Source organism: Uloborus diversus, chromosome 6, assembly GCF_026930045.1.
Source record: "Uloborus diversus isolate 005 chromosome 6, Udiv.v.3.1, whole genome shotgun sequence".
Classification (NCBI taxonomy): Eukaryota; Metazoa; Arthropoda; class Arachnida; order Araneae; family Uloboridae; genus Uloborus; species Uloborus diversus.
Genome location: NC_072736.1, coordinates 105596683 through 105623340, shown reverse-complemented (window position 1 = coordinate 105623340; position 26658 = coordinate 105596683). Strand labels below are relative to the sequence as shown.

Below are 26658 nucleotides of genomic sequence, written 5' to 3'. Positions count from 1 at the left end.
TTTTATCTGCTATTCTATTAATTTTAACAATAAAATATTATTTAAGCAGTTTTTCTTACAAAACTACATACAACTACAACTGTTTATTATTTTTGAAAGTATGCATACAAGTTATTTAGTTAACTTGATTAGAGCTGTTGAAATTTGATGCCATCATAAAATATTTTATATAATAATAATACTCCTTGCAACATTTACTGAAGGAAGAGCATTGTGACTTTTTCCAATTGCAGTTTATTGACCTTGTTTTTTGCATTTCATTAAAAATGTAAGTAAATTACATGGCATATCACTTCATAAGATTGTTTTGTTGAATTTATCTTGTGCTATTTGGACAATGTCAATTACAATCTTTGAGTTTTCAAATATCTACCTTCTTGATTGGTTTCAAAATGAAATTAAGAGTGAATTTTTTAAAAGCAATTTTGATGATATTTTAAGCTTAATTAACATGCTATATAAACAGCAAAAATACATAGAAAACGTCCTGATACTAGTTGAAAGAATTTGTATTTAATCTAAAAAAATGACAGTATTTCCAAAAAAATATATATAATGGTTTCATTCAGTGTGCATAAAGGTCATGTTAAAAAATGTACTTATTGTAGAAGATAATTTTGGTAATGATAAAATATAACTTGAGCATCAAAATCATCACGATAGCAATACTTTTCTTCAACTCTGGCAATTTATTTCAATGCAAAATGTATTTTGTATGAAACTTCTGCAGGTACTGAACATGTATGATTCGACCCCAAGTTTTGTTAATTAAAATCACTATTAAATTCTTTGTTTAGTTTCATTTGTTTGAAAACCCCAATATATTTTAATCCAAATGATACTAAAAATACTTTGTTTAATTTACAAAAATATTCATGAGTACAATTTATTAACAATACCTACATATAGATAATTTACATAGATTAAACATTTGCACATGTCACCACCATTTTTCATATCTTATGTGCTCTTTATCAATGCCCAATTCATGAAGCCAGCTTGCAACCTCATCTGTCATATTGGATGGCCCACAAACATAGCATAATGTTTTCTCAGCTTGCAATTTTCTTATCGACTGTATGACATCATCTTTTGTTATTCTGGAATCTAAAAGTAGTCAACAGTTAAAAATTTTAAACTCAGCATTAAAAGTTTGACGCATGATAAAATTATTTTTAAATAGGGTGATCTGGCACTAATAGACCGCTGGAGCACAAAATTTAAAAGCAATAATCAACAAGTAGATATTCTTTATTTGATTACTAGAACAAATTTCTCAAATTCCATGGAATTCTCTGTTGTAATTTATAGTTGTAATGAAGTTTAAATTGGAGGTTAGGATAGAACATTTAGAAAGATACGTAGAAAGTTTTAAGAAAGTATCTTTTAGTACTAGTGAGAGATGTCATTAGTTGAAGCTGTATTTCATGAGGTAAATATTAATTCTACAAAGCTGGCGCTGGTGTATATAGTAATCTTTTCTCCGTCCGAGAATCTGTTGGTTCTCACAAATCTAACTTTGATGCAGAGATCCTTCTATTTTCCTGGTGCTTCATAATCTTCAATCTAGATTAAACGATTTTTCCAAAGCTGTAATCCTGGTTGATTCCAGAACAGCTATCTAGGCGGTTACAAAGATCCAAATCACCGAATCAAATGTCATCTCTGGGAAATTAAAAAGAACGTGATTCTTCTAAGAGCTGCAAATAAGACTATTATCTTCCAGTGGGTTCCCTCACATACGGACATCCAAAGAATCTTCCTTCACTTACAAATCAGAAAGATCATTTCTATTTTCTAGGAATGGCTCAAAATTTTGAATGTGAACGTTTTTGGTTGTGTGTCACCGATGTCGGTATCCTCATTGATTTTGGCCTCCTTTGTCTCTCCTAAAACCTATTCTTCCAGTGAGTTTAATAACTTTACTTCTGGAAAGAGCTCTGAACCAATCGCATAAAATGTCTCCAGTGGTCCAAGCTCGACTATTAGCAAGTCAAAATACAGTTTATTACGCATAATCTGCAATCTTTAGGAGTTTGGATTTTGAAACTGGGGAGAATTTTATCTGTTTGCATTGCCGTATCTGCGTAACACCAAAACTCATCCGCGTAAAATAAAATAAAGGTGTCAAATCTTAAACCGCGTAAAATAAACCCATGTAAAACGAGGGTCTACTGTATACCTTTAGGCTTTCAATAAAATTCAGAAGTAATTATTTTGTTTTTTGTATAAAACTTTTCTGTCATACAGATTTAAATGACAGTAAATATTTCTTAAATACACGTGTTAAAAAAAAAATCATCCTAAAAATTTAAACTTCATCAAGTAAAACCTCCTTACACCTTTTTTTTAGATATGCTTGATTTTAATTTAAATAAAAGGGGAGGGGGGACCCACTCACCGCATATTATGGGGTTAGTGGGGACACTTATCTAATTGTCTTTTAAATGCAATTGTTTAGAATATGTAAAGCATTTTTTTTTTTGGAAAATACTGATGAACTTTAGTTTATTAATAATGTTCAAGATAAAATAAGAGAATAAGTTTAATTGTTTTTGTTTCAAAACTTTTGTATAAGGTTTCAAAAACGAACTACTCTCAAAAGGGGTTCCACTTACCCCAACCAACCCTATATTTAATAGTAATGTTTTAATAATTGGACAGTAACCAGCATTTACAGTGACTAGATTCAAATCCTGCAGTGATTTACATGGTGATAGCATTATATCTGCTTGAAGTCTACGGGGCTTCGAAAGAAATTTAAGAAATATTGCGAAGATGGCAATATCAAAGGTGGACAAATTATCAAATGTTGCCAAGTTTGGCAACATTTGGCTACTTTTCAAACCTTATACAGTGAAACCTGTGTAAGTTGACCACTTGCGGTTCAGCACTTTGGTGGTCAACTTATACAGGTGGTCAACTTATAAAGGGCGGTAATGTTTTTTTTTTTGTCATTTCTTGCATCATGTATTCATTTTTTGAGCTGTTCACCCTTACTCTTTCTGTTAAACTCACTTTCAGTGTTTAACATTATTGAAAGTGAAACAATAATTAAAAATACCTATTAGTATTTTTAATAATAAACAAAAAATAATTTTGTTATTTTTTCCTTGTTTTTAACTATATTAGACACTGTAGGTTTAGAAATTCCATATATGCCGGCTAATTTCCTTTGGATTTACATTTTCAATTAATTTTAATATTTCGTACTTTTTATTAATCTCAAGTTCAACTAACTTTCTTTTTGAAGCCTTTTTATGTATAGCACAAAGAGTAACAAACTCGACTCTCCCAGTTCATAAAGGCAAAATTAAAATGTCCTATCTCTTAATCCCTTGCATTAGAAACATGTAACTTTAGTCATTAGTAGCCCAGATCTGTGAATCCGCAGTGCGAGGGGCCCGCGTCCTTAAAGGGGCTAATGACGCTAGAAATTGAAGATAAAATAGAAAAAACTAGCACTAAGACTTATGCACTTTACAAATAGACACTGCTGGCCACTAGGGAGGGGCCCAACATATTTTGTTGCAGGGGGGCCCAAAATATATAGATCCGGGTCAGCTCTTTTTGCACAATTCCTGTGTTGCCACATCATATTGCTACTGAAAGAAAAGATTTTGAACTTTTCTACTGACACCTATTTTCATTGAACAGAGTACAAAAAGCTATCTCAAATAGAACAACAAATGAAAAACAAGTTTAGAGAATAAAGAGCAGCATAAGCTTTATGCTGCTGTTTAGTTAGTAAAATGCTAGTCTGTCATCAAAGCATTAAAAACATTCTTAGAAAGCTATCAAATAATAATAATAATAATAATAATTAATAAATAATAAAATAAAATAATTTGCTGAAGAAAGTTAAAAAAAATAAACCAAATGGTCAACTTACAAAGGGTTTTTTACAATACTCCAAACCAAATTCGGCGTACATTAGTGGTCAAGATAGAGAGGTGGTCAAGTTACAGAGGTTTTCCTTCATTATATGAGATAGGACAAATTCCATTCCCGACAAAAGTGGTCAACATAGACAGGTGGTCAACTTTACAGGTTTTACTGTATGTCATCACTGGTGTATGCCCATCATCAAGTTCACATGTGATGACGTCATTCACATGTGATGAACAGCCAATCATAGTGACTTTTAGATGAACATACATAGATGTATCTGATTTCAAAAGAATAGATTTGATTTTTGCTGTGTAGAAAAAGTGGTCAATTACTGACAAAATCTTTCAAAACTACTATTGATGAAAACAATTTGAATAACAGTAAAAAATAGAAAAATGATTCATTATGATTAGTCCTGACACATTTATTTTTTAAAAATATTTCCTGTATACTCTTGTCAGGAAAACTTAATAGAACTCCTAGAAACTTCTACCATTTGGCCAACTACTGGCAGTTTACCCTAGTTACATTTAAATAAAAAAAATTTAATGAAAGCTGATTTCTTATTGCAAATATTTTGATGATCATTTTCAATTTCAAGATTAGAAAGGGTTGTTGAATTTTCAGTAAAAAAGCTCTACAACCTTTTTTTTAAATTCTTTGAAAACCAAGAATGATTTTGAATCAGGTTCAGATCTATAGGTGAAGTTCACATCCCCCATCCCAACAAAAATCATAACAGCGAAATAGAACCCTTTACAACAATTGCATTTGCAGAAATGAACCCTTTTTGTCCTAAAGAATACAAATGAGACTTTTTTTAACGTAAGAATGTTCATTACATTTCATTTTCTTTCTTTTTATTATGTGTATGTTCAAAAATTGTGGCAAAACGTTTGTTTTTTTCAGAAAGTATACTTGACTTAAATGCAGGTTTTCTATCCCCCCTCCGATTTTCCTCCTTAAAGTAGGATGGAGGGAATCAATTTATAAGGTAGCCTAAAAATGCATGAAAAATACTATGTCTTTTTTTCTAACAATGTAAAAAAAAACTCACATGTAATACCTGGACTTTGTTTAGTTTCAAGTTGGCCCGTAACAAAGTATCGACAAAGTAATGATGGATGCTCTTTCTCCATGTTAGTAAAACTTTCCTAGAAAAGAAAATTCAAAGCTGTTAACATTTTTACAGGTTGAGCATCTAAAAAAAAGTTTTTCTTTTCAATTAAAAGCCACAATAATTCAGTACAGTTTGAATATTTCATATTTTTGATATACGAAATTTGTCTACTAAACTAACAATTTTAGTTTTATGTATCAAAGAGCACAACATCATATTATTTTTCTGTTTTAAGCAATGTTCTACTACCCACCAGATGGAAAGGTAGATATAGGGGTTTTAAGTGTGAAATTGTATCTTTAATGCTATGAAGCCAGTCATGTGGAGAACGAAGCACGTTATTGGGACCAAACAGCAAATGCTCCAAAGTGGATCCTCTCCATAGGCGGATTTAGGACTGAGTTCTTGGGGGGGCAGGATTTTTTTTGGAGCAACATTTTTAATTGCCCTCCCCCCCCCCTCTCCCATGTTGTTATCTGTTTCCTGTGATGCATCAGGCCATTCTTTACTTTTTTATGTGCCGTTTTCATTACTATGTGTAATCATGCTGTCCTTTTTGAATTTAACTTAAAAGAGAAGGGGCTGGTATTAAGAGTGACGCAGGGCTCCCTTTTAAGTGGGATATAGAATGTCTCCAATTTTAGGGGACCCGGGGGTCTCGAGAGGAAATCATATAAAATGGATATAAAATTCTGCATTTTGAAGTCTAATAAGGGTTAATTGGAAATAATAGGCAAATTATTTTTTTTTTACGTTTTATGCTTTAAAAGTGCTTTGTGACGCAATTTAATACTTTAAAGGAAATGATGTACAGATTTAGAGAATAGGTATAAAGAGAGTAACATACTACCCATTTGAACAATTCTTAATTTATACACTTGATAAGAAATAAAACTGAAGCACACTTTGCTTAGGAGTTTCAAAGAGTTGTCTAATTAATTTCAAAGTTTGGTTAGTTAAATTGGGTTTTTGGCTCAAGAGCCCTGGTAGGCTATACTGCGCCAATTCTTTTCAGGGATTTTAGAACCAATAATTTGCACTTTCCAGTCTCTGAAATTGAGTAGTAGATTATATAGTTGTACAGTATTGTTCAAACTTTGTAAGAAACGGCTATTTTCAGTTTAAAAGAAAAAATAAACTTTAATTTCTCATTACAACTTTTTTTTAATTATAAGTAGTGCAGAAAACGAAAAAGAATAGGGGTAGTGTATCATTTTTTCCCCCGGGCTAAACAGATTAACAATATGCAGTAAAAGTAAGATAAAAGCAATCAATACAAAAGAATTTCCAAAATTCTGCATTCGGGATTAAATAAATAGTAATATGTGAAGCATGTGAGTCACAAAAAAGTGTATTTCAAGTAATATATTACAAACGCGAGAACCATGATTTTTACATTTTTGATGCAAGATGTAGCAAGGAGCTGAATTTGACACATTTTGACATTCCTACCCCTGCAATTTGTTAGAAATTTTAAAATTTAAGGTTTGTAGCCACACATTTCCAAATATTCAAGGTTTTCAAGTACTTGAAAATGAAATTAGTTTTTCAGGCACTTTCCATTTTTTTAAGGAACGAATCACAATTTTTTGGAAGTTAAGGGTCCACTTCAAAGCAGGGGCCCTAAGCTATAGCTTGTTTATCTTATAGGCAAATCTGGCCTTGCTTGTAATTCACTCTTACATGCAGATTTTTGTTTGATTTTTTGTAATTTTAACGAAAATTCGTCAGTTTTTACAGTTAAAGGATTTTTACGATTTTACCAATCTGTGTAAGGTTTTTATTGGTTTTTATCAAATTTCAGCAAATTTTTCCGAAACTTTGGATGACTGATTTACTCAGATTTCAATAATGACAATAACTGTCTCATTTAGACTTAGATGATTATGACTTACCTTAATTTTTAAACAGTATATAGAAAGTAAAAAAAATGGTATTTTCCCTCTAAGTAAAAAGATTCAATTAATCAAAACGTTCAGATAACTGAAATTTATTCAGTTTGCGATAGTATTTACTTTTTTTTCTCAAAAGACAAGCCGAAAATTTTCCAAGCGCATGAAGTACAGTTCTAACTATTAGTTTCATATATATACAAATTTTTTCCTTTAAAAAATAAAGAAAACACAGTTAAAAAAACATTTCATCAGGTAATAATGCGATCTTACAAGAATTGTGCAAAGCTTTCGTGCCGGAAATATATCTCCCTCACTTTTTCTTTTATCCAGACGTTTTCCTTACAATATATGATTCTGGAAAATCAGAAATTTAGTTTTGAACTGCTAGGGATTGAGATTCCTAATTTTTTTCCCTAAAAAATTAACACATTGTTTACAGTGATTTTACGTTCTGTTTGTTCAATGGTTGGACAATTTTTCTAGTCTTTTGTTTCATTGTTACATACATTCGTTGAGTATGGTGTTAACTGTTACATTTGATTGTATTTTGCTGTACAAAAACCTTTTAGCTATGTACTTCTTTTGCAATAGCATACATTTTTAATCAGCCAATTTCATTTGAAGGTGTGATACCAGAAGGTTCTTCGAAATCTTTCGTCTGTAACAGCCCAAAACATCTAGTTTTTGAAATCATGCAAATTGAAATTAAGCATTCTGAAATGAGAGAAAACAAATCGTAACGAGTAGATCGTTCTGTTAGCGCAAATTGGGGAGGGGGGAGGGAGGGTCCCAAATGTCAATTTTTATAAGTGTTGCAGCTGAATGCATAGCTCGTTTAGCCTATATTTTCATTCATATACTTGCTCAAATGGTTTTCAGTCCAAAATAGTGAATTTAGACCAATTTTCAGTACCGCAGTGACAGCTGTACTATTTGAGTCATTTTCCCTAAACAGCGCAATTTGGACAGGGCAAGGAATGGCATTCACTGTGCCAGGGGAATGACACTTAGAAGAAATAATGCGTTTTACTGACGATATTATAATTTATGTGGGAAAAGGAAACACTACTTTTATGAAATTGAAAAAGATAAAATGTCGTGGTGTCCAAAAAGTAGTTATTGTGGTTATTTGTTTCCCTTACATTCTACAGGGGAAGGACGACAGGGGAATGACAAAAATTAAAGTTAACTTATATATTGTCATAACTGCAAACAACAAATATCAATGTCACTGAAAGTAAGGGGGGGAAACTCTATACAAACAAGAGTCAATCATTCATTGAGCGATTATTACAAAATTAAATGAATTATCAAAGACAGGGTAATAACAGTCATTAAAAATACTTATCAAGATTTAACTTGAGATCATCCGAATATACTCGACACCGTGTATTTATTCAAAAAGAACTAATTAAGATTATTTCTGAAGATCTTATGAGACCAGAATTCAAAGTTTAAATTATGAGTTAATACAACTATTACCAGGTGTGAGAAACATTCATTCCATTCCTTGACAGGGGAATGACAAAAAATCAAAGGACATTTTTTACTATTTTTTTAAAATAGTTCAAACCTTGAAATTTTTTTATTTTTCTATTTTACAACATTGCATAACACTTGTTAAGAGGTTAAACAACAATTTCTGTACAAATATGCATGGCTTCCTGAATCTTTAGAGCTGATTTTGCTTTAAGATGGAGGTAGGGACACACACGGGGAATGACATTTATCATGTCAAAAAATTATTTAAATGTATAATAATAATAGAGTGTTTGTTTTAACTTATTTTACAAACATAAAAACATGTTGTTAAAGCATTCTAGCGTTAGTTTTATTTCTATAGTAGTTAGTTTGTTATTTTTGGAGCAAGGACAAGAATTTAGCAGTTTAGAGAAAATGACCCATTTGTATTTAATGTTCGTTTTTTTTTCGTTTTAAAGAACATTCACTATTCTCTTCATTTTCATTGAACTATTCAAAAAAGAAAAAATATCATGATTTTTTTAATTTTTTTTTGTTATAAGATTTTGGAAGATAAGTTGTTACTATATGAACTCCTCTCAAAACTGGGGGGGGGGGGGGCATTGCACCCTTTGCCCCTCCCTATAAATCCACTCATGCTCTTCTGAACTATTCAAAAATAAAAAAATAATGTTTTTTTTTTTAATTTTTGGAAGATGTGTTGTTACTACATAAAGTCCTCCCAAAACTGGGGGGGCATTGCCCCCCTCTGCCCCTCCATAAATCCGCCCATGATCCTCTCCATCAGTCCACATATGTTTTAGCACTCAAACCAACTTTTACAAGATTATGTTGCTTTACGTGGAAGCGATGCATTGAGCATATGCAATCTTGTATGAGAAAGAGTTAATAAAGTCCAATTTGGATGTTAGTTAAAATTATGGCAAACGTTTTTCGTACTGAAACTCCTGAACTCATCAATTAAAAAACTTGGAATTCTTGGGTAGCACCAAAAAAGTTTCATCTGTGTGATAAATGATTTATAGCTGAAAAATACCTATTTGGTACTAGAATTTATAGATTTAGCAGCAGGCACATCATAATTTTTTTTAAAAAAATTGCTATTATAAACAATTCTAGAAAAAAATACATGCTAGTAGAAATTTGTTTCAAGATCTTAATAACTTTCTTAAACACTATATGCACAAATCTTTTTATTTTAAATTTCTAATCGGTATTGATATTTCTTACGTGTGTATTTGACAGACTCAAATTTTGGTAATAAAAAAAATCCTGGAGTTTCCCAGGCAGACTTCACAACTCTACACTAACTTGCAAACAATATATGATTTTAAAAATAAAGTATATAACAAAAATTCTAGGGTGTTAATTGAATCAATGCTTCAATGTAGAAATTAAAAGTTTATTCTATGATGTAAAAGTAAAATGTTGCAATAATAAAAAATTAAACATTTTGTTAGTACATGCATGAAAGTATCTATAGAGGTAGATGGGAAGACCACTAACTCTAGAACAAATAACATCAGACATGTTTCAAGAAACAGGTAGCTACCAATCCTTGGGGCTCAACCTGTTGATACATAATTATTTAGTATCTGGTTTGTAAGTTTTACTGGTGGTTACTTGACAATACATATACATAGTGGTCCAAAAGTGGGCATGATTCCCCGTTTATTTTCAACATTGTTATGTATGGTTGAATGGCTTTATACAGTTACCTTGAAGTCTTCAGAGTCATGAACAATGGTAGAACACCATTCATGTTGTAACGTAGCTGAATTCTGTGCCATATGCTTTCACATGTATTGTGTCAAAACATCTCTGAATCCCCAAAGCTCAGCAAAACACATGTGAGAGCAATGGTCAGAATTTGACATGTCACACACCTAATACAACACTGCCACAAGTAAAAATTTGTCAATTTTGAGTTATATACATGTCCTGGTGAATTTTTATTAGTTATGTTAAAATGCAAGACAGACACAACAGAAGACAATTTTTTAACCTTATTTTTGAGATGTGTCAGTGTGCTGCTATAAGAATTTAGGCTAAGGTGCAATACATTTAAATTGGTTGTAATGGGCATTAAAATGGTTGGAGATGTGGCAGTGTTGTACTAGGTGTGTGGTGTTTAATGACATGTTTTACCGATGTTTATGACTCTTTAAGATTTCAAGGTAAAATACATTCACACATAACTAATGTAATGTTGAAATAAAAGGGGGTACACCCACTTTATGTGTAACCCCTTTTTGTACCCCCATCGGTAAAACATGTATTAATGACATGTTTTACCGATGTTTATGACTCTTTAAGATTTCAAGGTAAAATACATTCACACATAACTAATGTAATGTTAAAATAAAAGGGGGTACACCCACTTTAAGATCACTCTGTACATCAAATACATAAACACGTTGATTCTTACTTTAAAGATAAGCTCTTCTTCTGTTTTGGCACTATATAATAAGTGCACTTTCCCTGGATTAGTAATAGTGTTTGCCATAAGCATGTCACTATATTCATACAATATTGAAACCAAGGGATTAATACCAACTCCTCCACCAACCAATAAAAGATTAGCTTCAGCTTCTGTCTGATTACAAAAAGGATCATAATAGAAATCACCACCAACTCGAATTTGAACTTCTTCTCCACCAGAGCACTAGAATGAAGGTAAATATATTTGTACTTTTCATGTCTATTTATATAGAATGTGTACAGAAGAAATGCACATATTTCCAAAGTTTTATTAAGAAAGAGTGTTGGAAGAAGAAAAAATCTAACGTGAAAAATCAATAATGCATTATAGTAGGTCAAGGATACCAGAAAAAAATAAAGGCAGTTAAAATACAGCACAAACTTTGTAAAGCGCAAACTGAAAGTGAAAGCCGTATAAAGCCTAAACAAAATTCATTGCATAAATGTTTAAAATGTAAAGAAAAATAAACTTTTTTCAATCATACATACATACAATAGAAAAAAAAATTTAAACTGGCCAAACAATATCAAAGGATTTTTGGCATTTATGATAATAAAACTCAAAGTGGTGTTACAAACAAGGATGGTGTTGTAGAAATAGTAAATAAACTACACGCTTCGATGAAATAAAAGTACTCAACCCCGTAAGAAATTTTTAAAAACCAATCGAGGTACATAAACTGCTTTAAACATACTTGATCATAGTAGTGAGAAATTATAGCTGCTGGCGGATTCAGTTTGTGTAGATTTCACACTTGCAACTATGTTTTGAGTAACTGAGGCATGTAAAGAAAAAACAGAAAAGATGTTTTAAAATTGTTTAACCCTTCAAGCGGCCGTGGCGTAAAATTCCTTCACCCAGCGATGTATCGAAGAGCGGCCGTGTCGAAAAATTTCGCCATGAATATTCTTCCATAGAATTTTACGCCGCAGCCATTCTCGAAGCAGAATATTCAAGGCCAAATTTTTCGACACGCCCGCTCTTCAATAGATTGCTGGGTGAAGGAATTTTACGTCACGGCCACTTGAAGGGTTAAACCAAGTAAGCAAATGTGAAAAAAAAAAAAAGAATCAGATGTATCTCGGTTTTTATAATAAGATTTTACTTCAGGATTGAGTTCAATGTCTGTTATTTTTTCAATAGTTTTTGAAATGTTGTCCAGTTTCACATGCAAACGTATCTTGCTGACAGGGTTGAAAAAAGCATGATTTTTTTCTTCAAAAAAAAAAAAATATTTTTATAAAAACTACTAAAAAATGTAACTAACTTACTAAAAAACTTAAAATCAAATTTAAAATGAAGTGATGTTTAACTCAGGATTTGGTGATTTAATTTATTTAAAAAACATAATTGTGAATGATTCCAGAAGAATTAGAAAATTCTTGCAGTTTAAAAAATTTAATGTGTAAGAATGTTCTTAAGGCTAACACAAATCTTCAAATTCCACCGCAAATAACTGGATGATTTCATTGGCTGAATTAACTTTGCTATATAGTCGTAAATTTCGTTCTGGAACATAGTTCTAGAGATCCTGATGTATGAGTAGTTTTTCAGATATTTTATTCATGAACATTTCAGGATTGTGGTGCATTTTAACTGTTGCAGATTCGAAATAGTTACTGTAGTATTTTGACCATTTGTACTGTACTTATACTAATCCTTCATTTTATTAACATTTTAATTCAAAGAATTTATTATTTTTCATCTATGTTAAATCACTGCTTAAAAATAATAGAACAATCTACAGTTTTGTTAATGCCAAAATGTTAGTTCAAATATAAATAATGTTGCTTTTTGAACGTACTTTTGTATGCACCCAATAAGTCGGAGGAAATGTACCATATTTAATAGATAATTCTAAAATTCCGTTTTCTTTGGCTTCATTAGGAGGTGATGTCATGCTGTAACCAGTAACTTCTGCGATGCCAGGCACATAAAAATCTACCCTGAAATTGAAAAAAATATATGCATTCATAAAATTTCAATTATATTTCTGACACTTAAAAATAATTATTTACAAATAAGGCTTAGTAGATGAAATCATGTCTTTAAATAATTCAAGTATCATTCCACCTATTTTCTGTGCCTTTTTTAACATGCTTTTATTAGCTTCACTTGTATGTTTGTGAGTAACTCTCTTTTGGACTAAAAGCTAGTGGCTTAATACTGTTAGTACATTCCACCACTTTATAAGAGTTCGTGGCCGAGCGGTCTAAGGGGCGGTTTTTCGCTGACATCCATCTCCGGGAATCATGGGGCGTGTGTTCCAATCCCATCTACACCGAAATTAAATTCATAATCTTGCAATTCAATGTTCACCTACTTTTTGTGATCGGATTCTTTTAAAATTTGGAATGGAACCTCAGACCCCATGACAATGCAATATTCTATAATCAAATTAATTTATTAACAATAAGTTATTAGTTTATTCTAATTAACATGTTTTTATTAGCTTAACTTGTATGTTTGTGGGTCTAACTTTCCTTTGGATGAATAGCCAGTGGCTTATTACTTACAACGCACAAATTAGAGCTGCGGAGTGTAACAATGTTTGCACATGAATTTACCAGAAAGCATTCAAAATGTCTGACTCAAATAATGCAATAGAATACTAAGATACATTCCATTATAAAAAAATAACAGTTTAAAAAACTAAAAAAACACGCTTTAGTAGCAAAATGAACTAAAAAGTTAAAAATAATCTTTGGATGACAAGTATATAAAGTAATTGACCAAACACTTAATTTTTCTGTAATAGAAAAAAAGCGTGGGGGGCTTCTTATCAGTTGTCTTAAATTTCTTCCACTTGTTATTCATGCAAAAATTAAAAAGGCAGGCCCCCCACGCTTTTTTCTATTACAGTAAATATACAGTATATATTACAGTAAAATACAGTATTAATATTGCTGTTGTGAGGCAAGGATTTTTTGTAACAATGGTTTTTATACTTATTCATTTAATAGGGAAATTACATGAAATTTTCTGTTTTCCATCATAACTTTTTTGAACTGAGTTTTTTAGAAATAAATTATAGCCTATGTTGCTTCCTGATAATGTAGCTATCTATGGGGAAAAAATTGTTAATATCGGTCCAGTAGTTTTGAAGCTTACCGTGGACATACATACAGAAGTAGCCATTTATCTATAAAGATAACTGAAACACAGCATCGTCAAAAAATAAAAAGAGAAGGTAGAGTTTACGGATATGGAAATATAAGTTTTTCATGGGGAGGTATTTATCAAGGAAAATTTTTAATAACACCTGAATGTTTAAGGGAAAAAAATTCAATTTACTCGCACTTTTGATCAGTGTTGGATTTTTGACGTCAAAAACCAGATGAAAATGTGAAAAACCTGTCGAACACTCAAATATAGTAGACCTTTGTTTTACGCAGGGGTTACGTTCCACGGAAATGCCACGTACATTAAGACTTAATAGTAGTGTTAAAATAGGGGTTGGATTCCATAGATAAAAAAATACTTCATTCTAGTGATAACTCATGATATAATAAGTTTAATGCGTACTTATATCGATACATATGCACACCATGCATAAAAAACACATAAATTTATTTAGTTTTTATAAAAAGGAGCTGGTTCTGATAGTCTTTTGGCAGTCATTAATTTTTGTTTCCTGTAGTTATTTGTGGGGCACTTAGGCATCCATGATCACTTAAGAAATTTTCAGTGTGAACGTATTTGGTTGTATGACCCGAATGTCGGTATCCTGGTTGGTTTCCTCCTTTGTCACTTCTAAAAGCTCTTCTGTCAGGTAGTTCTTCTAAAAGGAGCCCTGAAACCAATCCCATGAAATGTCTGCAGTGACTCAAGCTCCATTATTAGCAAGCAAAAATGCAGTTTAATACGCATAATCTGCAATCTCGGGAGTTATTTTGAAAGAGGGGAAAATTTGATATGTTTGCATTGTCGCATACGCATAAAATGAAAACTCATCCACATAAAATAAATTCACAGTGTCAAATCTTAAACCCCATATAATCAAAACCACGTAAAACAAACCCGCATAAAACTGTACTGACATTGTTGCTAAATACAGTTATTATTAACATTTTTTATCGACACATACAGGCCTGGATTTACGTACAAGCTAAGCAAGCTATAGCTTAGGGCCCCCACTTTGTTTGGGGCCTCCAACTCCTGGAAATTAGCATGATTTGTTCCAAAAATAAGAGAGAAAAGTATCTGAAAAAATAAATTTCATTTTCTAGTGCTTGAAAACCTTGAAAATTTGAAAAAGTGTGTCGACAAACCACAAATGGGAAGGGGTAGGGAGAAGAAATGCCAATATATGTGAAATTTAGCTCCTTGCTACATTCTGCAAAAAAAAATAAAATCCACGTTCTCACGTTTCTGAAAAATATTACTAAGTTTAGTGACTCAAATGTTTCACATATCTTGCTATTTATATTATTCCGAATGTGGTATTTTGGATTATTATTTTGTTATTGCTTGCTTTTACCTTACTTCTTCCACATATTGCCAATCTGTTTAGCACGAAAAAGAAAAACACCACCTCTCTTTTCCGTTTTCTACCCCACTTGCAACTGAAGAAAAGTTCTTGTCATGAGAAATCTATAGTTTCTTTTTTCTTTTAAATTTAAAATAGCTGTTTCTTACAAAGTTAGAACAGGACTGAAAAAATTTACAATCAAGTACTAAAATATCGGAGACTAGTTAGTACAAATGAAGTGCGTTAAATAATTTTAATCGTTCTAGAGTCCTTGAAAATAATTAGATAAGTCTTTGAAAATCCTGAGCAAAGTGGGCTCCTATTTTATTTCTTCTAAATTATAAACTGTTGAAATGAGCAGTATGTTATACTCTTGTTACCTATTTTCTAAATCTGCACACCTTTTCTTTTAAAGCAATTTTTACTATTGCTCATTTTATATTTAATTCAATGTTGTGTTTGTCAGTGGGTTGGCGGGGTGTTTAAAAACTAAATGTACTAAAAGCCAATGTGAGCAAGTAACAATACATTGTCATTTCTCTTCTCATTCTTTCTCTCTGTCAACTGCTGTCATTGACTTGTCGAATCATAAACAATTTTTACTGTGTATTATCTTAATTTGCGAAAGAGTATATAACTTTAAGAAAGTTTTGTTTACCTACTTCTGTACTGATATTTTTGTAGTTCCAACTACATCTTTATAAGGCTTCAAGATGCAGAATTTCATATCCATTTTTCAAAATTTCCTCCGAGGGAGAAACCCCCGGGACCCCTACAACTGGGGACATTCTTTACTCCATTTAAAGGGGAGTCCCGGGTCGCTCTCTTGATAGCATTCCACCTCTTACAAAATTCAAAAAGGACGTCACGGAAAACACATTCAAAACATGCTCAAAAAAGTAAAAGTATTGCTGCATGTATCAGAGGAAAGAGACAAACATAGTGAACGGGGGGGGGGGGGGAAACATCCTACAGCACCGAGAGTAATGTCGTTCAAACTACATTAGGGGCCCCGTACATGAAATAGCTTAGAACTCCGTTAAGTTTAAATCTGGCCCTGGGCACATAAGATTTGTTCAAGCTGAAAAATGATTTATAATTTACGCATCATTTCAATCAAGTTAAAATTAAATTAATAAATTTGATTAGAATAAGTTTAGAAATTTTTGTTTCAATTCATTTGTTTTGCTGTAAAAATAGTTATGGATATTAAAACTGATAAAACCAGTTTTCAAAGTGGTTCTGTTTAATAACTAAAACAATTAGTTACAACAATCTAAATATTCTTATCCTCCTATGACAGGATTTTTTTTTGAGTAAAAGCAAAACTAAGGTGATCAGCATTCAATGATTAATTATAAATGATCAAAATGTTTTTGATGACACTATTTTTTTTTTAACTTTTGTCATCAACTTTTTTTTTAAAACTATTATAATTATTCTCTGTTCTTAAACAAGGCAATATTTACTTGAAGTGACCAAATTCATTTAAAAATTTCAGATCAATCCTGCTGGTGCAACATGGACTCTGCAATAGAAATAGACAGTTCAGTCTAAATTCAAACGTACATTCGGCCATTAAATCAAGCTCTTTAAAAACCTAAATTATGATTTATTGTGCAGTATGAGATGAATAGCGAATTTAATTCTATTAATCTAACTAATTTTTACTAAGAAGATTACTAAGAATTATTTTACTAAGAAAGTTAATCTAATTAACTTTCTACTAATTATGTCTATGTATTTTTTTAAGAATCAAGCATAACAAAAAGAAAAATTTAAACTGTTAAGTTTCTATAACTTGTAATTATCACTGTTTTCTCCCATGAAATGCAGCTTTTAAGTTGATTTTTGTACTTGTGGGGCTATTCTGTGGCAATAACACAACGAAAAAATTGATATTTTCCTTCAAATATTTCTCTTAAAAATCTGAAACACATTTCCTCGAAAGTTTTGAACTCGGAACCCGCCTCTTTTTGGACTCAGTTTGAGCACCCTCACTGATTTTGAAAACCCCGCGCCACTGACTGTAAAAATACAAATATTGTGCTTACCATTGCCCAGCTTTAAAAGAAAATCCATCTTCTTTAACTAAAAGCCGTAAAATCTTTGTACTTGAAGAAGCGCTAAATACATCTTGAACAGTAGCATCATATACTTTCTGCATTGAAGAAAAAGAAAACACATTAATATATATATATATATATATATATATATATATATATATATATGCATTTTATCATAAATTAGATACATATTCATTTCAAATCATATTTTTTAAAAGAAAAAACCTTGGCAGCAAAGAAATAAAAATATATAAATTCAGATTTAGCCATGAATGCAGAAAAGTTCTAAAACAAAATAAAATAAACAATCAGTGCATCACGTTGTTCTTATTAATGTAAGTACAATTGGCATTGCACTAATTACACAAATGGAGTATAAAACAAATTGCTGCCACATTCTGATAAAGATATAATATTTATTGTTTCACTTGCAGTTGAAGATTTTGTTAAAGTAGTTTTGTTCTTCAGTTAAAAAATGAGGAAGAAAAACAAATCGTAAAGCAAATAAAACAAATGGATCATGGTGATAAATATATATTTTTTAAAAAGAAAATGCAGATATTTAGCTATAAATCAGACATGCATCCTGGGAGAAACAACATCATTCAGGGTTGTATGCAAGAGGTGGGTTTTAGGGTTCAAACCTAATCTGAAATTTTCAAAAGCATTCCAAAAAGTGATTTTCACTATACTTTTTTTGCTGAAAAAATTATAATTACCCTTTTATTTAAAAGAAATTTTCAATTTAATTTTTTTCCAATTTTATTTAAAAAAATAAAATTTTTGTTAGTGAAAAATTATACAGCGCAATGTTATATCAACGGCATTTATTTATTCACCAAACACAGTGTTTTCCATAAGCTTTAAAACATCGAAACTATTTAAATTTGAAGGACGAATTCTGTATTTAACGTTTCGGCCTTAGCCCTGGCTTAGGGTGGTTACTGCAAAATATATTTTAAAAAATTTATTTATTTAAAAATTTATATATTTTTCAAAAAATATGAATTTAAGTATTACTTTGAATGTGCATAGATGAGTACATGCATCTATTGTATTCTTTTGAGTTTTCAAAAAGACATTAATAAGGGTACAAAAGAGTTATGTACTGCACAAATCAGATTTCTTTCATAATTGAATAAATACATCATCTTTTACATTGGCTTAAAATTGTAACAAAAATCCATAGAATATACAATAAAATCAAATTTAATTGATTTTATTGTATTATGTAATTACACATAAAGTTCAACAAAAACGTGTTTGGTAAAACCCTCCTGGAAACAAAAGTCTGGTTATGGCCCTGACATCATTACAAAACAACTGACAGAAATCAAATTCAAGGTTCTAAACGAAATTTGTTTGATATATTACTCTTTTGATATTATTAATGTATTTATCAATGAACTAATTTAAAAACGGCTGCTTTGTAAACTTTTGTATAGGGTATTATTTCAATATGGTATTATTCAATATACAAGTCACACCTCAACAACAACTTAAAATATTTCCTATATAATGAATTGAGTAAAGGATTATTTAAGTATTACTGCCAAACATTAAAAAAAAAATAAATAAAAAAAAATAAATTTTAAAAAAATCACCCAGTTAAAATAATGCAGAGTTTTGAGATTTTTAACTAAAGATGAAAATACATTGTCCTTTATTCACATCTGTAACAGGTGGAAATTATTATTTTTTTTTAAACTGACTAAAATATCAGCCAACTTGAAAATATGTATTAAATAGCAAATACATAAAAATTTAACCAATGTTCTAAAATATTTTAGCTGATGGCTGATTTAGCTTATGAGAATTGCAACATATGGATTAAGCAACTGAAGCTTGTAAAGAAATAACAAAAATAAATAAATAAATAAACAAATAAAATTAAAATAAATATATAAAATATAAATATAAATAAATAAATAAAAATAAGCACCTGAAACAAAAAATAAGGACTATTTAAGTCCCAAACAATGGAAATGAAAAATAAAGACTTTTTTAGGACCATATAGTCGTCACAGAGCAACAGTAAGACATCTAATCCTAGAATTAACACTAAGATATCTTACTGTTGCTCTGAGGCGACGATATGAACCCTTGATTTTGCTTTGCGTTTTGATTTAAATATTTTAAAACAATGCTATGCTGTTTCAGAATTTATTAAGTACATAAATGTGATAGTATTTATAAACCGAGTAACTGCAAATGAAATTTACTGTATTTTTGGACATAAAACCCACGGCACCATGTGAGAAAAAGTTTATAAATTGCTGATGCTTTTATATATTTTAAAGTCTTACCATGTTTCGGAGAAAACAAACTATTTTAAAAAGAAGGAAAACTAAATGAATGAACATGTTTTAAAAATGATCCGAGATGAGTCCAATTTTCAATATTGTGTATGAAAAGATTTTATTTTTGCAACCCTGAGTTTTGAGACTAGTTAGTTTCCGCGATTTGTTTCTTATGTTAATTGTTGCTATCAGTTGGAATTAATATCAATAAAATTTTCCTTTTCAATTTCTTGTAGTATTATTTCACATGCATTTTTTATATTAATTCATTTCCAAAGAAGCATCTGTGCAAAAAATTGATTAAGCCAGAATTCAGTGTTTCCCACATTTTTCAGTCAGGCTTTTACTGTAATTGAACTCTTTAATTAGCAAGCAGAAAATACAAAATTTTGCCAGAATGAGCCAGTATTTATTTCTTTCCTTTTTAGGGGTGAACCAAAATCGGGGAAATGTGCACCTTTTATTTCACATATGATCCTAAAATTTTCTGCTAGTTCAAAATACAGTATTTTTTGAACTAGCGGAACCATCCTACAAAGAACAGTCCAACTGCTTGCTTTTGCTTATTGATATTATTGGGGGAACTAAGCAAGTCGCTGTTGACGCTTTTATCTCACTTGAGAATGCAGCAGGTAAGATGGGTCTAACCATCAAGGAAAATAAAACTAAATTTATAATTGCAACAAACAGAAATGAAGATAAAGCCTCTCTGATGGTAAATAACTACACATTTGAGAATGTCAAGTAGTTTAAATACCTAGGCAAAATGATCTCAAGCTGTAATGATCTATATTTTGAGATTAAAAACAGGCTATCCATGGCTAATAGGTGCTCCTATGGCCTTAAAAACCAATTAAAATCAAATTACATCAGCATTATAACTAAAATAATTCTATAAAAAAAATATGTAGATAAGAACTGTTGTCCTGTATTGGAATGAATGTTAGGCTCTCAACAGGACAGAAGAAGACCTTTTATTGATTTTTGAGAGAAAAATTTTAAGAAAAATTGTTGGTCCTATAAAGCAAGACAACTGTTGAAGAATAGCTTATATTATAACCATAAAATTTACAAAAAGTATGGTGAACCTAACAACTCAAAGGTTATAAAGGCATCTCGCATTAGGTGGCTGGGCCACATATATTGATATAAAGATGCATTCCCCACAAAAAGATTCACTTTCTCCAACATTAAAGGAAAACGCCGAAGAAGGAGACCCCCAGTCAGATGGCTGGATGGCACAGAAAAGGACTTAAAAGTAGGAGTGAACTGATGGAGGGCCATTGCAAGGGATAGAGTTAGGTGGGAAAAACTTGGAGAGACGGTCTTGGCCAGCGACAGGCAGTAGTACCAGCAAAAAAGAAGGTTTTTTTGAACTAAGTTGCTGAAATTTAAGAGAGTATCTGCAGTAATTATCTCAATGAAAGTGCTTAGCTTTTTAAAACATTCGTTAACGAGATGGATGTTTTTACATCCACCATGTTGATTCTTTGGTAGCCAAACAAAATTCGGCAAAGTCTGTGGATGGCAGTATAGGGTGCTAAACTATAATTACATTAAATACACCGCCAGCTCAATCATTCCAGTTGTTGGGTTATATCTTATTGAAAATATAATTACATTTATTAAAAAAAAAAAACATTCAGAACATTTAAACTGCTTAAGCTATGTTCCAGTATTCTTTCCTATAAGCATTGCTTTTAAATTGTTCGGGTTCAGCACATACAGTAACATTTTTTCTTTCTTAAATAAATATTACGATGAGAGGCTTACAATGGATGTGACGCATAAAGTACAATGCATGAAGAAAAAAAAAAAAAAAAACAGAAACACAGCTTGATAAACAAAGTTAATTCATATTTTTCTTGCTCATATGTATAGTTATGTTACTAAATTGCAAAGATGAAACAAACTTAAAAAGATTATTTTATATGGCTTTATTGATCTATGCTAAATGCAAGAGGAATTATTAGTTATAGAGATAAAAAATATTTCATCTGCTAAATTTATAAGAAACAATCATACTTTTTGTCGAAAGACATTAGGAGACATTCTGAAGTCGGCGCGGCTGGTCTTGGTTACAGTATTTTTGTTTAGAAACCTATTTAGAACAAACAAAAAGAAACAAATAATTTTTTAAAATAAGTGTATATATAATAATATATGGGTATGGAAGATATTATTTCAAACATTTACTTTGAAAAACAGTTTGGTTTTTGTAAGTACAATTCATTGCATGGCACACAAAGGCAGATGGAACTTAATGGCATAAGGGCAAGTCAGAAAATAAGTTTCCCCTATTGGCTGTGAAAGGAGTTGTGTAAGAAATTCCAAAAATAGAATCAGAAATCAAAGATAAGACATAACTTTATTTTTCCATGATAAGTACAATCCCATTGAGATATTTGTCATATCGCTTGATAAGCTGAAAAAAGCCTCCAGGAAAAATTCAGGGTCTGAAATGCAGAAGAAACGCATAACAGCTTTTTTGACTTCAACAGTGCTTTAGTCAAAAGCAGTGCTTTTAGTCTTTTTCAGCGACATCCGGTGAAATTCTTTTTCTAAGCTGGAAACAGATGCAAGTCACTTGGTGCAAGATCAGGATTGAATGGTAGATGGTGTAGGTGCTCCAACTTAGAGTTGCAATATGGTTTTGCATTGTGTGGTCTCGCATTGTCATTGAACATAAGAAAATCAGATCTGAGAAGTTCAGGCCTCTTTTTATAAATCCCCTCAACTTCAACAGGGTGTTACATCACTGCATAGCATCATTCGTATGCAAAGTCACGATGTTTTCCTAGAAGGCTTATGAAGCTTGTCAAGTGGTATGAAAAATGTCTCAAAGTCCTTGATACTTACTTATGGTAACGAATAAAGTTGTGCCATATATTTCCTGCCTCATTATATTGTTTGACTTTTGTACATTTCTGTCCAGTCACCATTTATTTTCTAGTGTTTCCTCCAGGGTTCTTTAAGAAGGCCTTGCCTCCTGTCCCTTTGAAACTAAGCTTTGATGCACCCTTTTTGCTCTTAAGAAGTTTTAGCAAAACTTTATCACAAAACAGTGGCGAATCCAGGGGGCGGCTATGAGGATGCAGTCGACCCCAGACCAGAACTAAACTCTTTTTTAGTTTTTATTAACATGTTTATCCATCTTAATGTAAAAAAAATATATATACGTAATTTCATACATCCATCCTATCTTTTTCATTTAATTTAATTTCGCTCTTCGGTCGATACACAAATTTGCAATAGTAATGGGAATAAAAGTTTTTTGAAATTTCTCTTTTAATTTCAGACATTTTGTCCTACCTGTTCCAAAGATTTTTTTATTTAGTCTCTGAAAGAAGGAAGCACGAAAAAAAATTCCCCAGACCTCATAAATATACTTGTCTTCCCTCTCCCTCCTTCTTTCTTTCTCTCTCTCTCTCTTTAAATGGCAGGTTTAGTATTAAATCTTAAAATTCTCGTCTCTTTTTTTGCTGTTTTTAACTATTAGTTTACCAGTTTTCAGCTTTTTTTTCATCTATTTCGTTTACACCATCACCTGCAATTACTATGAGTGTTTTAGTTGTTTTTTTTTTCCCATCCTTAACAAGAATTGACATTTTTGTCATCAAATTGCTTATCAATGGTATCTAAAATACAATATTTTGATTTTTGATACATACCGACTTTAAAATTTTAACAGGAAATATTAAATTTAACATAACTTCATGTGTGACTCAGAAAGTTTAATTAGTTGTTAACACCCCTAGATATCATATAATGAGGAAAAACGCCTTTGTTTACATCAATGCACTTTGGTGATGACAAGGAGACATAAAATTTTAATAACCTCAGCCGCCCCCAGAACAAAATCCTGGATTCGCCACTGTCACAAAGCAACTTTTTTTGAAAGAGGTAAAGTTTCACCCAAGCCTGGCAGCAAAATGTCACTCGCTTGTTTCAATCACTTATTCACTAAAATCTGATTAGAATATAAATCTGAATGTTTCTAACATAGCTTTTAAAACAAAACACAAAAAAGCCTTTCATTATTTAAAAATAGATAATCACACACAAAAGTAGAAAAATATTTTGCAGCCAGTATTTGCATCACATTATTATCATTGTTTATTTATTTATTTATTTATTTTTTTTTTCATATTTTCCCTCACCTAATATAGTATGCAGAAGAGTCAAGATTCATTATAGTCTATGCATAATGACTGTTTGAAGGTTTAAAAAACATATTTTCAGAATAAGAACAAAATAAGTAAACAAATTTTAAGAAATTGGATAGACTGGTGAGAAACAATGTGAGTCTTGCAAATGCATATTTGAACAATATAATAATGCACAGATGGGAAATAGTCAACTAATAAACGTATTATTGATATTTTCTTTCACACAACAGTTTTGTGATTTTCTCATCTCAACACATAAAGCTCAGTGAGAAATCTGCTCTTCTAACATGTTTTAATTTTAACCTTAGAAGAAAGTTATTTGCTTTAGGTTAGTTGGTCTGTACGGGCAATGATGGGGTGGGGTAAGAGTTCTGGGGTCAACTCCCCAGAACATAACAATTTTTGTTTGTTTAAACAAAACGTTCAATACTTGCTGGCTAGTGAATCGATGGATATGAGTTGGGGGATTGATGAACGCAAAGCGCAGTCAATTATTTCAATTTAGAATTCCGTTAAATGTTATTATTATCCTTTACAGTCAGTATTATTCATTATGTTTTGGCAAATCATGAAAAGTCAACAATGGCAGTAAACTATTACAAAATTCAAAATAAATGAAAAATTAACTGAACAACTCAAGACTTATATTGCTTATTTTTTGTTTAACCAAAATTTCAGATACAAGGATTATGCATAGAAGCAGCTGAAAGACATTATGAATAAAATGATGACAAAAAGAACAATGTCTTACCTTTCACAAGATATACAAAATGAAGGAAATTTCAAAAGCTTCAAAAACGAATGGAACTTCAATTCCGTAATCTTTCTCGTAATCATTTTCAAGATGTAAACAATAACAACATGGAAAAAATTATCAGAGTTTTTATCTTCGTAGGTATGAGGTTATAGTTTTAATGAAGAATTTTTAATGACTTTGAAAAAGTGAGTTTTCTATGCAAGTGAAGAAAGAGCAGAAATGAAAATTTATTAACACATTTTTACGAAAAGGTGTTTACTGTAAAAATAAAAAACAAAAATATTGAAAGTAAAAGTAAAAGTTCTTTTTCCTTAGCTTTATAGAATCGGCTCTACCTTCCCACAGGTTGATGACTATATTGGTTGCGTTCGACAAACCTAACCATCAACCGGTGAGTAACTAATTACTAACCGCAGCTTTCTATCATCCACCGGTTTCCGCACTGGTTACCGTTTTAAGCTGTTGATTGGTTAATTGAAGCAGGTGATCATTAGCTGTCACGTGATAGATTAACCGGTAGCTACCAGTTGAGTCGAATACAAGCATTGTAGCGCTAAAGAAACGCTCCTTATTTATAATCACGAACTTTTAAAAACATTTTTACAATAATATGAAGAGTGCTGATGAAAGTGTTGAACCGAAAGATGATTGTGGCTTTCAGCTATATTTTCTGAATCCAGGTTCGTCATTTCAAATTTTTTCATGGTGGTCTACGTGAGATTTACTCAAAATGGCATATTGTATCGAAAAACAACAAAAACTACGCCCAAACATATGAAAATACATTGAGTTCTGAAAGTTAAGGGTGGTTGGGAGGGGCGGATTAAATTACCCCTCCTGACCCCCTAAATGACGGACGTACTTAATTCAGAAAATCACGCTTAAATAGAAAGAATTTCATGTGAAAAAGAAAGACTCATATTTCCGGCTCACCATTTCCAAGACCAATTTCTAAGACAAACTTCAAGTTTCAAGTTTGAAAGGTTTCAAAATATGCTTTTGTGGTTAATCTTTAAATCAATGTTTTGCGGACACGTTGCGACGTTGCCACGAAAACAACAATGATCTGTCAACCAATAACAACGTGATGAAACGATTCAGTATTACTTGGAAATGGGTTCTTTACCTCTGCTCTATCCGCTGCCTATTTTGTCTGTGGTAATAAAATAAAAAAGTCAATTAAAGTTTTGTCACTAATTTACTATTTTAAATCCTTGCATCCCAACAGATGGCAGCATCACGAGTCCGGGTTTGTAAGTGCAGCGACGTGCTGCACTTTTCGCTTTCCTGAATCACTCCAAAATTTTAACGAAAATCATCTATGATTGTGCCAATTTTTGGAAAATCGTTACGGAACCTAAAGGTAGTGTACCTAACAAATTGATTCCTCATGTCTTGGAGGAGAATGCTGTTGCGAATACAAACTAATGAATAATATAAATCGATTGATTTGAAGAAATGGTCAATTTTTCCAGACATCCGTGTTGCTGCACCGCTCAAATACACTTGGACATCATGAACATGCTTAGGGCTTATACAGCCTTATGACTGCATGAAAAATGCCGAAAAAAGGGAAAAGTAAAACGCTAATTCGAGTTTTCACTAATAAAGAGAGTATTTCGTATTAAATGAATCGTTCATCATTCTTTTACAATGACTCTTAGTTAAAAACTTTAAATACCTCTCATTTTTAAACAGAAAGAAGAGTTCATAAGCCGCATAAATGCAAGTGTTATTATACGCTGTAGTGACGGATTTTCGTCTGCGACAGTTCACACAATGCAATACAGTGCCGGTTTTGACCCGCAGTGATGTCAGATGAATACTGTCCATTAAAAAAAAAAAAAAAAAAATCCATAACTAAATGAGCTAAGGGAGCCATGATCATTTGTAAAACATAATATTTTCGCAGTAGCAAATATTCTCTCTGTTTCAAAAAAAATCCGAATGCTTGCTTAAAGAAAACTAAGAACAGGAGTTTTTTTTTTTTTTTTTGTCCCTGCTTGATTTGACTGGGTCGGGTTC

General features: G+C 31.4%; 1 protein-coding gene across 2 annotated transcripts; it reads right to left on the bottom strand.

The window, feature by feature from the left end:
• Positions 1-846: 846 nt before the first annotated feature.
• Positions 847-24915, bottom strand: LOC129224084 (oxidoreductase NAD-binding domain-containing protein 1-like). 2 transcript variants are annotated; one of them, XM_054858485.1, is made up of 7 exons: positions 24628-24915; positions 21733-21808; positions 17396-17502; positions 12675-12816; positions 10817-11053; positions 4958-5045; positions 847-1107 (listed from the first exon to the last, which is right to left on the bottom strand). In XM_054858485.1, the coding sequence occupies exons 1-7, from the start codon at positions 24711-24713 to the stop codon at positions 941-943; spliced, it is 903 nt and encodes a 300-aa protein (XP_054714460.1). In that variant the 5' UTR covers positions 24714-24915; the 3' UTR covers positions 847-940. The 2 variants fall into 2 exon arrangements, with proteins under 2 accessions (XP_054714460.1, XP_054714459.1); XM_054858484.1 differs by having other exon boundaries at positions 855-1107; positions 4949-5045.
• Positions 24916-26658: the final 1743 nt, after the last annotated feature.

Excerpts from the sequence above, each read along its gene's own strand:
- LOC129224084 (XM_054858484.1), bottom strand. The coding sequence starts at position 24,713 with ATGATTACGAGAAAGATTACGGAATTGAAGTTCCATTCGTTTTTGAAG. Across the intron at positions 21,809-24,627 it reads TTTTGTATATCTTGTGAAAG|GTTTCTAAACAAAAATACTG; the intron begins GTAAGACATTGT and ends TGTTCTAAATAG. Across the intron at positions 12,817-17,395 it reads TCTTTTAAAGCTGGGCAATG|GGTAGATTTTTATGTGCCTG; the intron begins GTAAGCACAATA and ends TTTCAATTTCAG.